Source organism: Andrena cerasifolii, chromosome 6, assembly GCF_050908995.1.
Source record: "Andrena cerasifolii isolate SP2316 chromosome 6, iyAndCera1_principal, whole genome shotgun sequence".
In the NCBI taxonomy this organism is placed as follows: Eukaryota; Metazoa; Arthropoda; class Insecta; order Hymenoptera; family Andrenidae; genus Andrena; species Andrena cerasifolii.
The window spans coordinates 9,174,854-9,189,964 of NC_135123.1; the positions used below are offsets into that span (position 1 = coordinate 9,174,854).

The 15,111-nt window shown below is 41.1% G+C and overlaps 1 protein-coding gene across 3 annotated transcripts; it reads right to left on the bottom strand.

The window, feature by feature from the left end:
- Positions 1–142: 142 nt before the first annotated feature.
- LOC143369965 (intermembrane lipid transfer protein VPS13A) lies at positions 143–14,991 on the bottom strand. Of its 3 annotated transcripts, none has more exons than XM_076814500.1 (53): positions 14,865–14,991; positions 14,564–14,790; positions 14,396–14,503; positions 14,177–14,303; positions 13,769–13,916; positions 13,497–13,708; positions 13,254–13,428; positions 12,689–13,179; positions 12,383–12,604; positions 12,198–12,310; positions 11,900–12,108; positions 11,663–11,829; positions 11,467–11,584; positions 11,104–11,406; positions 10,850–10,982; positions 10,534–10,764; positions 10,317–10,456; positions 10,141–10,238; positions 9,877–10,076; positions 9,619–9,798; positions 9,362–9,551; positions 9,127–9,296; positions 8,675–9,055; positions 8,444–8,610; positions 8,112–8,373; positions 7,921–7,987; positions 7,387–7,724; positions 7,166–7,307; positions 6,807–7,084; positions 6,567–6,732; positions 6,307–6,498; positions 5,992–6,233; positions 5,660–5,924; positions 5,444–5,598; positions 5,179–5,381; positions 4,769–5,105; positions 4,494–4,706; positions 3,960–4,436; positions 3,611–3,880; positions 3,189–3,545; positions 2,942–3,121; positions 2,745–2,879; positions 2,522–2,673; positions 2,270–2,438; positions 2,003–2,196; positions 1,740–1,926; positions 1,538–1,672; positions 1,181–1,298; positions 983–1,106; positions 857–923; positions 635–780; positions 432–558; positions 143–362 (listed from the first exon to the last, which is right to left on the bottom strand). In XM_076814500.1, the coding sequence occupies exons 2-53, from the start codon at positions 14,702–14,704 to the stop codon at positions 222–224; spliced, it is 10,263 nt and encodes a 3,420-aa protein (XP_076670615.1). In that variant the 5' UTR covers positions 14,705–14,790; positions 14,865–14,991; the 3' UTR covers positions 143–221. The 3 variants fall into 3 exon arrangements, with proteins under 3 accessions (XP_076670615.1, XP_076670612.1, XP_076670614.1); XM_076814497.1 differs by having other exon boundaries at positions 6,807–7,099; XM_076814499.1 differs by having other exon boundaries at positions 6,807–7,099; positions 14,564–14,982.
- Positions 14,992–15,111: the final 120 nt, after the last annotated feature.

Here is a 15,111-nt window from a genome sequence, read left to right on the forward strand (position 1 = left end):
GTATGGAATACTTGTGTATCTTGGATTTGTGATGATGTAGACGATTCTCGAGCTATATGAAAGTTGACGAATGAGATGGATTGTACTAGTAGGAAACACTGTTGCTTTTTAGACATAGGTTTTCAATATGAAAGAGAAAGTATTGCGTTTGTCGGAGAAATTTATTGTGCCTGGCTAACTTAAATATACAATGATCTTTCTTTTATAGTTCGGATCCCCAGTTATACAACTTGCTTTGAACATATACTGTTCTCCATGTTCAAGATCATGGCTATATTTATTTTCTGGCACAACCACTCCAGAATGTCTGTCGCTTCGCTTTCCAAATACCAATCGACCATGGGTGATAGAGTATCTTCGTTCTGCGGGTAAGATTGCTCCATTATGTTTACGCTAGATCCTATAACTCTTAGACACCACAAAGCGATTACCTTGTTCACGTGTAGGATAAGCTTGTTATTGACCACAGTTGGGGGCGATAGTAATTGATGAGTTTCTAAAGTCCACTTTACGTTCAGAGACCCCCAGGTGCACCCCTTCTCGATGAAATATAGACGTCTAAACGAATCGCCAAAAGAATGAATATCCTTTATCTTAGATAAGTAGAGAAACTCCACAATCCTCGTATACTTACTGCAGCGAAACAAGAGCTATGTGTTTCCCGTCATTGGAAAGGGCAGCGTGTGCCCAATACGTGTCCATTTCGACGCAGGGGTTCTTATTTATCATGCTCAAGAGGTGCATTCCTTTCGCTTTATGCACCGAGAATATCTCGACTCCCTGGCGAATGAAAATTGCTTATTTTAATAGTTACGCGCGTATAGAAAAATTTGCGAAGATTTAAGTAACTTCTCACCTTGAAAGGATTCACGTAACGCGGCAAGCGTATCCGAGATATAAACTTATGACCTATTTCTTGTGCCCTGAAACGTAGAATGGAATAGAAAATCGGGTTGAAACAGAATGTATTTTTCGTCGGTACCTTTTCATTATATCCGCTATCACTTTCGAATGGGCTTTGAGAGAGGAACTTTCAGTATTAAAAAATATTGACGTCTTCTTTCCCAAAGTTTTGAAGAAATGTTTCAACTCCTCCCGATGGATACCTGCAAGTTCCGCCGAGCAATTCAGTACTTCTATAAACGAAGCACAATTTGCTTTTAAATGGCACCGTACTTACTATTTATAAACGCAGTTATTAAGCTACACGCGTCTAATTCGATTTCTGTAGAAAATGAGGTACGGATTGCAAGATTCAATGGAGGTACGTCGTTATTTTGAAAGCATGGCTCTTTCACCTGCAATCGAATTCACAGCATCAATGAAGTTATTCGCACTCTTTTCGGTTCTCTAAAGGTCCGAATCCACGATGAGATGTAAATAATGGAAATAGCCGTGAGATATGAGATTTTTGTAAATATGATTTTTGTTAGTGACAAAGTAATTAAAAAATAATGAAGTAATTGTCTCATGAGATTAAAGTCTCATGCGAGACACGATATTATTGTCTCATCGTGGATTTGCACCTTAAGCATACCTTGGGTTGCACCACGTGTAGCTCGAAGTCGAAATTAAAGGCCGACGTTTGTATAGTGTCTGTGGTAGCGTACCCCAGCTGGCACGCTATTTCGTGGCTTAGTTTCTCTGCTGTCTCATCCACGCACAAGACCAACTGAAAATACATTGATAGGTAGAGATTAAGACACTGTAAAAGTCAGTGAATATTCCTGTGCACCTACCGTATCAGATTCGTAGAAGCATTCCTTTGGCGATATGAAATTATAGCTGTATTGATTCTCCAAGACAGTAGTCGAGCGAATCAGCACATAGAATTGTTGCATAGTCTGGGCTACATAGGATCGCGAGAGATTCGATAGAAGTTCTGTATTGTCAACCGTAATAAAGCTTCTTTGGTAGCATGGGAGTCTGAAACGAAGGAAATGCGAAGTCAGTACAGTCGCGAGTGCATGAGTCTGAATTCGTCGCGAGAGTATCTCTGAACCTGAATTCGGCGTGCTTCTCAGACCCTCCCTTCTCGGAGTATTCAAAAATAAATCGAACGATATTCTTGTAATCTGCAATATCGCTAATATTATAGATATTAGGTCTCTCTGTATCGGCCAACAATATTAAGCGTATTAATATCGGAGAAATATACATATGTTCTATCACATTCTTCCTTTTCACAGTTGAGCTCTGCAATGAACGTGTTGCTATTAACGGTAACCAGTTGATGCACAAGTAACGGAAGAGTTAGAAACAAACCTACATTATTAGTTTTACTGGAAGGCAATATATGAATGTTCGACACATCCTTTCTTAACTTCGCGGCGATAGAATATTTGGTCTCCGGTTTCTTTGGGAGCAAGTCGATTAAAGAAAGAAGGAAACCTTCCTGTAGATTCAGATCAAATTCTCTAACTATAACACATATACCTCTGCAACGAATGTTCGATTATAGCAGCGAATAATGGGAAAACGATTGGCGCGAATAAAACCACCGGGGAAGAGAACTACGTACTTGTAAACATCGTAGTTCAGCTTTCTCTGTTTTAAACACGCGAATTCTATGCAGTGCTTCAGTTTGTGGTTCCCAGCGTAATTGATAACACTCTTCTGCAAGTTCGAATGTAAAACTACGGGGAACGTGGTGTTACGAACTTGGTTGTCCACCTGAAATTACAAACAGACGTTTCATTCCACCTCCAAGTAGAATTAAGTAAATGGGAGCAAAGTATTTCTACCTGTATCCTATGAACGTAGCCCTGCAAGTGGGTCAGCGACATAGAGTTCCTGATGTGCAACCAAATTCCTGGGGAGTAGGTTCTTCTTAGCTTCCCGAAGAATGGTTTGGTCATATGCATCTTCGCAAGGTCCACCTGAAAGTTTCAGTTCCTCCGAATATCTGTTTCATCGTAGAATTTAGATTTATGAGACGCACCTCGATTAAATTATCTAACTGCACTTTTTTACAAGAATTTACATATTTGCTCTCTATCCAAGCACTCAGCTCTAGCGATAAACTCTTCCACTTTCTGCTGAAGTAAAGTTCCCAGTGAGCCGCAGAATTCGTTACGTTGGCGTATACTAGCTCCTTTAGGATCTCTTCGCTTCTCGTTACCTGCGATTGGGTTTAAGGCATTAAAACAGTATCCTCCTTTTAACTTTTAACGCCAGTGCGTACTTACAATACTGACGCCAATACCAGCGAAGGAGAAGAAGATTTCTTTCTTGCTGGGCTCAGGATCGATGATATTCTTCGCCTTCAGGAATACTGTTTCGTGTTGAGTGAACAGTAGAACTCGCTGGTTGCTCTCCATGTAGCTTACCCAATAGACCGTCGTATTATTTATTTGCCCATGCTTCATCGTGTTCGTTTTCACATCCTCGTCGCAGACATTGCTTTCGCTGCTGCTGATGCTCGCAGATTTAGTCTCCAGCCATGAAGATTTATTATTATTCGCTTTGAAGGAAGATGTGGCAGACGGTCCACTGTTACACTTGTCGACAATTACGAGAGGTACATCTTCCTGTCCGTATCCATCCTTAAAGCATGAGAATGAATATCAGAGGGCATTTGTCCAATGCGATAGATGTACTAAGTTTATACCTTCTCGAACTTTGCACTGTATCCAGTCTTCTTATTGTTATACACATTCCAAATGAGTTCTCGGGACTTGGTGGGATCGTCCCATGTATACAAGAGACTTTGAAATGGATTTATTAGAGCTACTTGCCCCAAGTTCGACTGGCTAATCTTCAGGAACAGATCGTTGCAGAAGTTATCTATTCTCACTGGTATGTCGCCAGGCATGCACTTGTAGAATGTAACATGGTACGGAGAATGAATACCACCTTCAATTTCTACGTTGATTGCTGACTGCAATTAAACAAATCTTTTTATACTCTTACATTCCCAGAGTCAGCTTCGCTGCAATTAAAAGCGCTTGATTACGTACCCCATTATCCATTCTCAACACCGTCTTCCCTACATGAGTAATATTGAAGTGTTGAGACACTAGCTGGCTGTTCCTCCATTTTATTCTCATCTTCATTGACTCCGTGACAGGCCAAAACGGCATGCTTTGCCCAGCTAAAAGATCGTTCCACAAATCTGCCTGGTCGTTCTCTTCCATGAATCTTAAGGTCCTCTTTGTTTTGTTACTAATGTAGAAGTAAGGTAGAAACGTTATAATCTTGGTGAAATTGGGAGAGAGACGGGAGCTTTCGATCTCTGTTAGAATCCTGTACTTCCTCCCACGCTCTGTATCCTTGCACACGATCAAGGACATAGAGGTGATCCCTTCTAGACCGAAGGGCAAAGACCACTCGGACTGATTGGCTCTCAATCTAACCGTGCCCTTCTTGTTATTCTTCTGAGAGAATAATATCAGCTCTTCTTCTGGCATCTCGTTAATCATGTGAGAATGACACTCCTGAAAGCATTCGAGAGTGAAGTTGGGTAGTTTAAAGGGGTAAAGTTAAGCATCTACCTGAATATATAAGGGCAATCCAGACTTGTTTATCATCCAGTATTGAGACTGAATTACAATGTGCCAACTTGTGATTTTGCACAGTTCTATGCGTAGCAGGAATGGTCTCGTCGACTCCGACTCACTATCTGCGCTCATCAAAACGAATTTCCTTTCCAAATTCGTGTTCAGCTTCGCAGTGCCAGTCCAGTATGCGCCCAAATAATTTTGAATCTGTAAAGAATTACGAGCCACTCTTATTTCTCCTCGGTAGCTTAACACATCAACGTACGTACCTTAAAGACAAACTGGATATCGTTATTACAATTCAAGAAGTGCATATTTATCTTCTCCCCTGGCTCGATTTTCAGTTCGTAGTTAGTTGCAGCTATGTTGACGTCTACTACGAATGGTAGCTGATTGTTGAAGATAAGAGGCGAGTGAACGCTTATCAAGTAATTCGGTACTTGGCAGCTTGGCCTTATAGTTAACGGAACTTCGTTGCAAGAAACTTTAACGCAGAACACACTGTTACTTTCGCTATCTTTCGCCTTGCAGTAAATGTCTTTCGCTACGTTCATCGTTCCACTTAATTCCTTCCAATAAATTCCTTCCTCGCTGGCTTGATAATTTCTGCAAGAAGGTTCTCGCTGTATTGGGAAGCCAGAACATGCTGCATACTTCGTACGGATCGTTCTACACTTACTCTAAATAAGCAGGCAGTATGTGTATAGGAAAGTGATAAGCTATATATAAAGGAATACTGTAGGTAGAATCAGGTTCAATAATCGTCATTCTGATATTATCGTCGAAGGGATTCGTAGGTTCGCCAATGCACGTGAGTTCTAGTTTCTCCAACAATGACTTCTTATAATACAGTCCCAGTGCGTAGGAAGTTTCATTTCGGAACTGAAATACATATACATAGTGAGGTGTTATCAGAATGACCAAATGGGGATTAAATATTCTACCTGCAGAGGCGACCGCACACTGATAGTGCGATGCAAGTAATTGTTGATCGTAGCTTCGATGACCAAGTGATAGCGAACCTCATGCCTGACAGGTCGAAGTGGAATTAAATTGCAACCTTGCCTTCTAGGGCAATACACCAGTATGTCTTCGAATCCTATGGATATAATCAGGAGTTCATAAAAATTCCTTCGTACAATCGTCAAGGATAGTTATACCTTTAAAAACAACGCGTAATATTTCTCCAGTGATTGCCTTGTATATTCTGATAGAAGAGTCATCTTGAAACATTTCCTCGATTGGCACTGAATGATCCTGTAAGTTGATATCTGGATCAGCGAAATCCATTTCATTCTCAACCCATTGTGGACTGGCCAGGACTGATTGAGCCTCTGCTTCTGGACTACTCGGTAGACTCGCTGGTGAATTAATATCGTGGTAGTCTTGACTCGCCACAACGCGTGTAACGCTTCTATCATCTTCCTGTAATTAGACAGATAATTCACTGCGGAGAAAGGATTCCTAGCATTAGCAATTCTGATATACTAACGTCTTCGGAAATAAGCAGCTCTATTCGACTTTCATGACCGATGTCATTTTTTAGATTCAGTTTCTTAATGCTAGTGAGTAGTGTCGGTATTCCACTCGTAGCCTGCTGAAACGCATTCACGATAATGTCCGTCACGGCGATTAAATTCGGAGTAACAACAACGTTGAGTTTGTCTTCCGCGGACACGGTGATGTAAACTGCCGTGTCATTTGACTTTATTGATTCTCGTCCTAGGGGACCAACTGCAACGAAGAATTCATTGCGGTAATAAAGTATAATACAGTTCTGATGGGAAGATTGATCTAACATCCTTACAAGAGTCTGCGGTACATTCTGGTGTTAATTCCAGCCCTTCGTCCTCGTTTGTACTAGAGTCATCGCTATCACTGTCTTCCTCTCCGCTACTGTTGCTATTAAATAAATAATTAGAAGTTCTCGCTAACTTTTTCTGGCCTTCATCGTCATCTGTGTCAGAGTCTTCGTCGTATGTTGAATACAATTCTGTCTCTGAAAGATTCTGCTTTACTTAATACATTCATCGAGTGCAATTAATTAAGAGAGCATGTTCGAAGTACCATTTGGTTTCGGTGCTGTTAGATTTGGAGTTATGAATACCATGTCTGCAACGTCTTGATCCGTAGTTTTGAAACATCCCTTCTTTGCTTTCGATCCGTTCTGCTTTACTTGCTGATATGGATCAGTCCAATTGGGACTTATCATGAAAGCTTCGCCATGGCGTATCTTTGTATACGAGAGGGTAATGGTACTTGAATAACGATGAATACGTAAAGAAATCAATATCAGGGCATACTTACCTTTATCGCTAGCTCCCATGGTCTGTAGTTAGTATCGTCTTCTGAATACAAATCAATTAGGGGCTCCCAATGCTTGTAATCCGCATTATAACAGAACGCATGGAGCTTTATACTGGATTCAAGATTAAAATCATTGAACCAATCGTTAATAGAAGCTGTAACTATGCTCTCTATCTTTATAACAGGGAGCCTCTCTGTCGAGTACTCTATCTCCAGTAACAAGCAAACTACTAGCGGCTTTAAATTAAAAGTTACCACTTTGTCACTGTATTCGTAAACTAGATTTGAATCGTCTGTAAAGTATGATTCAAAGGAGATACTTGGAGCGAAACAGAGATTACTGGCATCAGAACACTTACTGTCGTTCAGTTTCTTGTACGGCACGTTTGAAATCTTTTTCGGTGTCCACAAGTTGGTGTGTATGCCGGAGTCTTGATTCGTAGGCCTGCCTTCCGTCTTTACGTTAATACTATCCAAGAAACTTGTGGCTTCGTTTAATATCTGAAAGCAGGCTGTGCATTATTCATCATCCGTAAACATCTCTGAAAGGTGGAGTGTTTATAATAGCATTGAAATTTACATCGATGAATGTGTGTATAATTTCTGCGGAGAGATGGATATGGATTGTGTTCACAGCGACAGCGTAGCTGACATTAAATTCAGGCGCTTCTTCCTTGCGACAAATCTCTATGTCGCAAGGGCACAGTAGCCAGTAGGGCGTGTGGTTCGAATAGTTCTCTTGCTTCATCGTTTTGGCACGGACGTCTGTGAGCGTGCAGACAATTGACGAGGAGCAGCTGTGCCTGCTACTCTCAAACGTCACCTCCGCTTGTAAAAGAATCACGTGTGCGTTGCTTGCTTTCAAATCCCCGAAGAATAAGATCTCTGGCTTGTGTATCCTCACGGATACGGAGGCGTCTAGGTATTACACAGAATGATTCTTCGATTAAACGCTTAATTGCCAACGCAAGCCGCTACATACATTTACAGTTACACCGAAGCAGCATTACAAATATTACAAATGTCTTTTTCATGTTTTTTTTTTTAACCGATAACTGTCTTGGAGAGTCAGAAGAGGTAAACAATTAAAGCGACAGTAAATGTGCGTAAATACCTGGTTCCTCCTTAAAATATTGTGCGTATTTTAATTTATCTCTTTCTGCACTGGTAATGTCCCTGCTCTTGATTTAAAACAAATACGTTTTGAAAGGTAGTTTCAACACCACCGGGACAAATAGTGGAACGTTTTGAAAGTTGCGCTTAAGTCAGGGAAATAGTAAACTACGATTTCAAGCAAGCACTTACTGCTGTTTGATTGTTGTTTTCATAGCCATGATTGATGATTCCTTCTTCGATTTGATCCCCCGGGAGGGAGTCCATGATGTAGCGTGTCAGGTGTATCACGAATGGCACCGACAGGTTCATTCTGACTTCTTGTATAAGTGCATCGAAACACTTCTCTCCAGCTGGGGCACAAGTATACGCGATGTCAACGATAGGTGACATCGAAACCGATATGTAGGACTCAGGGGGCATTCCTATTAGCCTTGCGGGTGATTGGATTATTCTTGAATAAAAATCGGTGTGTTAATATCAAGAATCGCATTTCAAACACTTTAAACATCTGGGATACAAACTTTCTTATAACTTGAGAATCTTTCCGAGTATCTTGTAAGACACAGCTTTGCAGGGAGAGTTTCATCTTCAAACTTTTATCGCTGTACAGTGCGTACGTATTAATAATCTCTCCAAATGTTAGTCTACACAAACCATGATTCAAATCACGGACTGGGGAGCTTAGCACCTGAAATACGTTGCGAGTTAGAAGATAATATAAAATTAGTATGGTATCGAAGTTTCCCGCGTACCTCCTCCGAGTCTAAAAACAAATTCAATTGCAATCCCTCTAGAGTTAGCTTTGCATTGACTTCGCACACATTGTTCTCATTACGAGTAAGGAAATCTTCCAATTTCTGCACCATTACGTCTTGATCAGCTTTCATCAACTGTTCTTCCATTGCGGAGCATGCCTCGTTCTCAAACGCGTCTTTAAACAGCATAATCTTCGAAACATTATCTTTCCACACTAATATGCTAGACTTCAGGTCTCTCTGGCTTAGATTAATGTGTACAAAGTCCATAGAACCTTGCACGTTAAACAATCCATAGGTTTGAAACTCTATTGCACTGCGATACTCAGTTTTCCTCTTGATGTCGAAGTGGATGTGCACAGGCTCGACAATAGGCTCCTACGAACAGAAACTTACATGAATATCTGCAGACTAAATGGCTCGCGGTTTTTCAAAGTATCCAATTTTACTTGAATTTCCAGATCTCGACTGAGTGTCATAATCGCTCTGGATATAGTCATGTTCTTCAATTTCACTAGAATGTTGTCAATTATTATCTGATTCATGTCGCTGCCAGGTGTTTTAACATTCTGACCGGAGTGCTCGATTTTCTTGAAGAAATTTTCGACAGTCAGCACGCCTGAAATTAAAATGCTCGCATTAGTATATAACAGTGATTTATCGTGGATATTTAGTAGCCACAACCTGTGTTTAATACTAGGAGGCTTGGAACGTCTTTCCTTTGAGGCAGAAGGAACGTAGGTCCTTGAATATCAATAAATATATGTAGCTTGGTTGCGCTTCTTTTGAATTCTTCGATGCCACGTCTAAGCTTTTTGATTAAGTAGTTCTTAAATCGCAAGCAGTACGTTGAGCTGAATGGTGCTAAAAAGTGCTGCGGAAATAAGTAGAATTTGCATTGATATTCCTGACGAGTCCAGTGGAATGTGCTAATCCCATACCTTTAGGTCGTGAAGTATTTTAGAAATAAGTACGCAGTTGATTCTCCCGAATGAAAGCTTAAATGTCCCGTCAGACATCACATCGTCTTGCTTCGTATCGATATCAGAACACGTGTATAGTCTTGGCATATGCCTCACGTACTTCAAGTCAAGAACTTTGTCCTCGTCTGTCGTTAAGAGCTTGCAACAAAATGTACTACGTTGAGCGAGCAAACTTGTACATTTAAAGCGTTCGCCAAAACAAAGTTAGAGACTTACCTTCGAATAAAGCGTGTCTTCGTTCAAGTCTTCGACAGATAAATGTGTAAGATGTGCACGTAGAACCATTCTTTCATTGGCATTGTAGATGCAATGGTTCTCCAATCCGAGAACCTGTATTTCCAATAAATCCACATCCTTGTCGCAAAACCTGACCACTAGCGCGCTCAGCCTCGCAGAATAATTCAATTTAATCGCACCTAACGAGGTAGAGACTGTTAAAGACACTGCGAAGGAAGCAAATTTGTGAGACTTGTGTCATACCAGGGGGAATAGGTGGATCGTCTTCTTTCGGTTTCCATTGCACCATGCTGTGAAATAGTTTTGCGCCAACGCTCAGGAGATTATTATCTTCGACAATACTAAAAGAATGAGTAGTGGTTTTTTAAACGAATCTCTTGTATGTATTTCCGTAGAGTAATAAGATTTGTAGAACATACTTGACCAAGCTATACCAATATTCTCTTATCTTCAACAGAGCGGGTCTGTGAAGATTCACATTAATATTCAGTATATTTATGATGAGGGATCGCTCGATGCTTTTGAAGTGGGATTTAAAATCAGGGCAGTTGGATTTCACCTGGAACAATTGTACGCCTAAGCGTTTCTAAAAACATTCGACAGGCGAGCAACAATTCTACGTCTTTTTTAAAGTACCTTGAGGTACGACACAACAAGAACCTCGTGTGGTTCCTCGGTAGATATCAGTTCCAAGTAGGATCCAGTTACTCCTGCGTTCGTCTTGTCTACTAGCAGAATGGACCCGACGCCAAACTGAATAGCAGGCCCGTACTCCATCATCGCAGTCTCGAGGTACAATGCGTGTAATCTCAAATTTAAATAGGGCTCTTCTCTTCCATAATTTATCACCGTCAGGTGAACCGACAGCTGGATATTTGAAAATAGTGTTAGAACATTGGAAGTTTGCGTCGCGAGATGTAGTAAGATTGAACGGGGCAAATTAATATAGCACCTCTCCGATGGCGAATCTCAATAACAGATTGATATGGTTGCACGGAGACACGTTATCATCGAATCCAGACAAATTTATACTCTTCGATAGCAATTCTAAATCTTCCTCACTGACTTCTGACGAAACGACACTTCTGTTGATTGCAATAAATGACGTTCAGTTATTACAAACTTATAATCGACTGAATACTTGACGACACACAAGACGCTAAGAAATACATCTGGTACATCGAGTAGTTAGTCTTACTTCGTTACCTATCGAGTTTCTGTTTCTGTACATTATTTGTCAAAAGTTCCTTGGGAACGTGTGGGAGCCTGTCCTGCAGCGTCATGACTGATAACAGGCATACGCTGCATTGCACATTTCTCAGCTCTTTCATAGACGCAATGACATTGTTCCAACTTTCTTGCGGAACGCATTGTTTCGTATCACTGTCGCAGTTCTCGATGTTCTCTTGATACGCGAGCAGCAATAGATTCAAGAAATGAACAATCATTTGTATCTTGTTCTCCGTCAAATTGAATTTAATACTGGAAATCGAGACGTTGACTTTGGTCCTGCAAAATCACCAAATTTCATTACATCTAGCCCCATGTTATCAGAATCTTGAGAAATACCTTGGTAACTGATAGTATTCCGGTTTTATACTATAAGAGATAGTTGTGTTCGCCTGTATTTTCGGTATAAAATGGTACTCGGAGTCCTTCCTCTTTCTGGTTGACCTCCAGTCATCTCCTGTAAGCACATCGGTAGACATTTTCTGTAACACTATTGGGATCTATAACAAGAAGGATTCGCAGGAAAGAAGCATACCTGAGTGACAAAGCAAAACTTGTGCCCCGGAGAATACAACGTGTATTCTATCATAAAGTAATTCTTCCAATTCCATAAGCGTCGCGTCTTCCAGTTGCAAGTTCGTTCCCTGAAGTTCGTTCGACACGCTCACGTTACCAAAATCCAGCACGAGGACATGTCCACCTCTGAAACCCATTTGTGTTACGCTCAGATTCAATCGCAATTATTTACAAATGTGTCTGACACCGTACGCACTTCTGCACCGATCCGTGCTCAGGAAACACGATGTATGGCCCTTTGATATCAATCTTGAAGCTAATCCGCAGCGTCTGGGAAACGATATTATCCATCAGAATGAGGATGTTGTCTTTCACGTATTCGTACAGCTTGTACACCCAGAGAATTGTGCTTTGGATGTTCGCGTCGTTGAGCTTGAAGAACTTAATGATCTCGATCATGGCGTGCTGAAAGACAATTGTATTGCGAGTAAAATATACTCGTGTATTAACTGGAAGCGCTTCTGTATATATTTGCAACGCAATGTTGTTATTACGTGATAGTAAGTGACTTCTATAGCTTCCAGTTTTAGAGAAACGTCGAAAGTTGGGTCCACATTCACTCCGTTCTTCTCAAAGTCTATTGCCAGAAAGTTGGTCGACACGTTCCCTGTGTAAATACATCGCGGTAAGATTCATCTCGGAGAGGAAACTTCGCGCGACCTTCATAGGATCTTCATACCTGTTAAAACATTGTCCACTGTGATCAACGGCACCAGATCACCTTCCACAGAAACACCTTCGATCACAAAGCTTTCAGCACGGCCGGATATCTTAAAAGCGGAGGAGGTAGGTCGTATTTCGATACTTGTTAAGAATTGAGTTATAGTTACAACCAGAACTTCTCTATCGTTGCTTAGGAGGCTCACACAGGAGTTCGCTAAGGTGAAATTAAATTTATAATCTGAAACAGAGACTTAAGAGAACATAAGAATTTACTCTTACACTTCAGTACTTTATATTATAGCATGACTTTCCAAAACCGTACCAATTGGTTGCGGTAACTTCTCTAATTTTATGTTCTTTCCTGATCCATTGTTAATACCATGATGGGATGACTTTTTAGATTCCTGATCTTCCGTCTCATTCTCTGCGCTTGAATTCTGTGTCCCTTCTTGCGTGGAACATGTATTTTCTGTGGCCTTCTGCCCTAGAATATCGGTATTCGCGCTTCGACGTTCCTCTTCTATGGTTTTATTCTGTAATTCTTGCCTGGCGTGTTCTCGAGCGATTACTATATTGAGGATGGTCAGGCAGTCTTCGTATTTCTGTAAATCTAACTTCAACTCCGTATCATTTGGCCGAAGTAGACTTTGTAGGCATGTCTCTTTGTACTTCCTGTAGTTCTTCCTGTGTTCGACGATTCTTTCCCAAGCGTAGGGTCTTATGTTGTACTCTAACAGGGAATTGTAGGCATACTTCCACCAAGCCGATGGATTTCCTTTCACAGTTTCGCTTGGACGATATTTCAGGTAGGGTCTAAAAGAACATTGATTCAATTTCCTTTACGATAAAGATAACTGAAATTGATCAGACGTAAGTAACTTACGTACTTGTTAATAATTGCGCGGAATAAGGAATCATAGAGATGACAGAAAGTAAGGTACTGCACCTCGGAAACTTGCATCGCTACATCATGAAGAACAATGTCGACTAATATACGAGACGTTTGCGACTTGTTTCCTTTGTGTATGATTACTTTTATCTTTGACGTGAAGGGTTTCAGAACTGCGAAACAGTTAGTTTTAGTAGCTCTCCCGGAAGGATATTCTCCGAGCTTGAGTTTATACACTTACGGAATTGAAACTCCTTATTCCTCATGCCGAAAGTTTGCAGGGATTTGTGCATTGTGTCCTTCCACTCTAGGAAGCTGGATATGTCCCAGTCACACCTGTTGCTCACAAGTGCGGATACCGTATCGTGATCCATGTATATGCTCAGAGATTCTGCCCGCACCAGTTGGTAGATTGTGTTCGAATTACTTGCGCACACACCGGGTTTCCATTTGCTAAAAGATTTTGAAATGTGTTAAACTGCACAGGGCAGCAAGGGAATAGAAGAGAGTTACCTATTGGTAGTCATCACAGATATACTTTGGATACAGATACCACAAGCACATAGAGATTCGTTCAGCTTTTCCTCGTATCTAATATGTACATTATTTATAGTAATTTGAAAGTTCTTTGTCACAGATGCCAGCAAGCTATTAAACAATTCTGAAAATCATTGCATATGTTAACGATTACATCAAACGTTCCATTAACTGCTAACACTTCAGCCGGGAATCCACCGAGAAGCTAAGCTAAGCTATGCTATGCGATGCTATGTTTTAACGTAGCTTTCGGTGGAAATAGTTCCATAAGAATGTAATGAAGCTAATTCTTTTTAAAACATAGCATGGCATAGCATAGCATCACATTGCTTAGCTTAGCTTCCCGGTGGATTCCCAGCTTTAATTCTGAGTTTGCGAGTATACCGGCTCTGTATGCCTCGTCTTCCTTCAAATCCTCCAATATTTTCTTCTTCTCCGCTCTCGTCAGCTTCTTCTGTACCTCTGCATCGTATGCGCCATGAGCAGCAGGCACGGCTACTATGTACACATCCTTAAAACAGGAATTAGACGTTATAAATATTAGCGGGATTATGACTTGCTAATCCTTTGCGAAGTGCAGTTTAGAAATTACTGTATTTCTACCTCGATACATAGTACGATGGGTTGGGAGAACAATCCAGACCATGGTATCTTTAAAACGATCTTCCCTATAAGCCCTACTTCCACTTTGATGGGTAGCCCAAGCTGGTACTGCGAAAGCAAATATCATTAGGAGGCACATTTCCTGCGAAGGAGAGATGTTTAGCTTACCAGAGCCTCGGGTTTCAATTTAAGATCAGTGAGGCAGGTGTCACCAGAGAATATACCGACATTAAACTGCTCTGTGTCCAAGTCCTCGACATACTTGCCCAGTAGTCGGTTCAAGAACGCCGCTATGGCACCTTCGAACATCGTTCCGCATTTAACTGTATCCACCGCGTTGTTTACCTATCGTGCTCAGTGTGACACAGGTTTCTGTCGCGGCCTCTTCTCATAACCTTAAGAAATTCGTAAAATAAATTCCGTCATGCGCGAAACTGGAACAGGGATTTTATTGATCCCATTTTCTCACCCTTCGGGATCCCCGTGCCAACGCAGATGAACGCCTTCACGCATAGCCGTCTCCACCTACTCAAAGGACTCACCATTCATTCAGCACCACCCTTTATCACATTATTGTGAAAAATTGCATGCTCTCCGAATTAGTAGAATGAGTTTTGTGAGATGGAAAATAGTTATCAGGCATGGAAAGTTTAACTAAGGCATGTTTTTGGTAGCGGGGCCGAGTATCGAAGTCTGATAGGATATGTTTGAGGTCT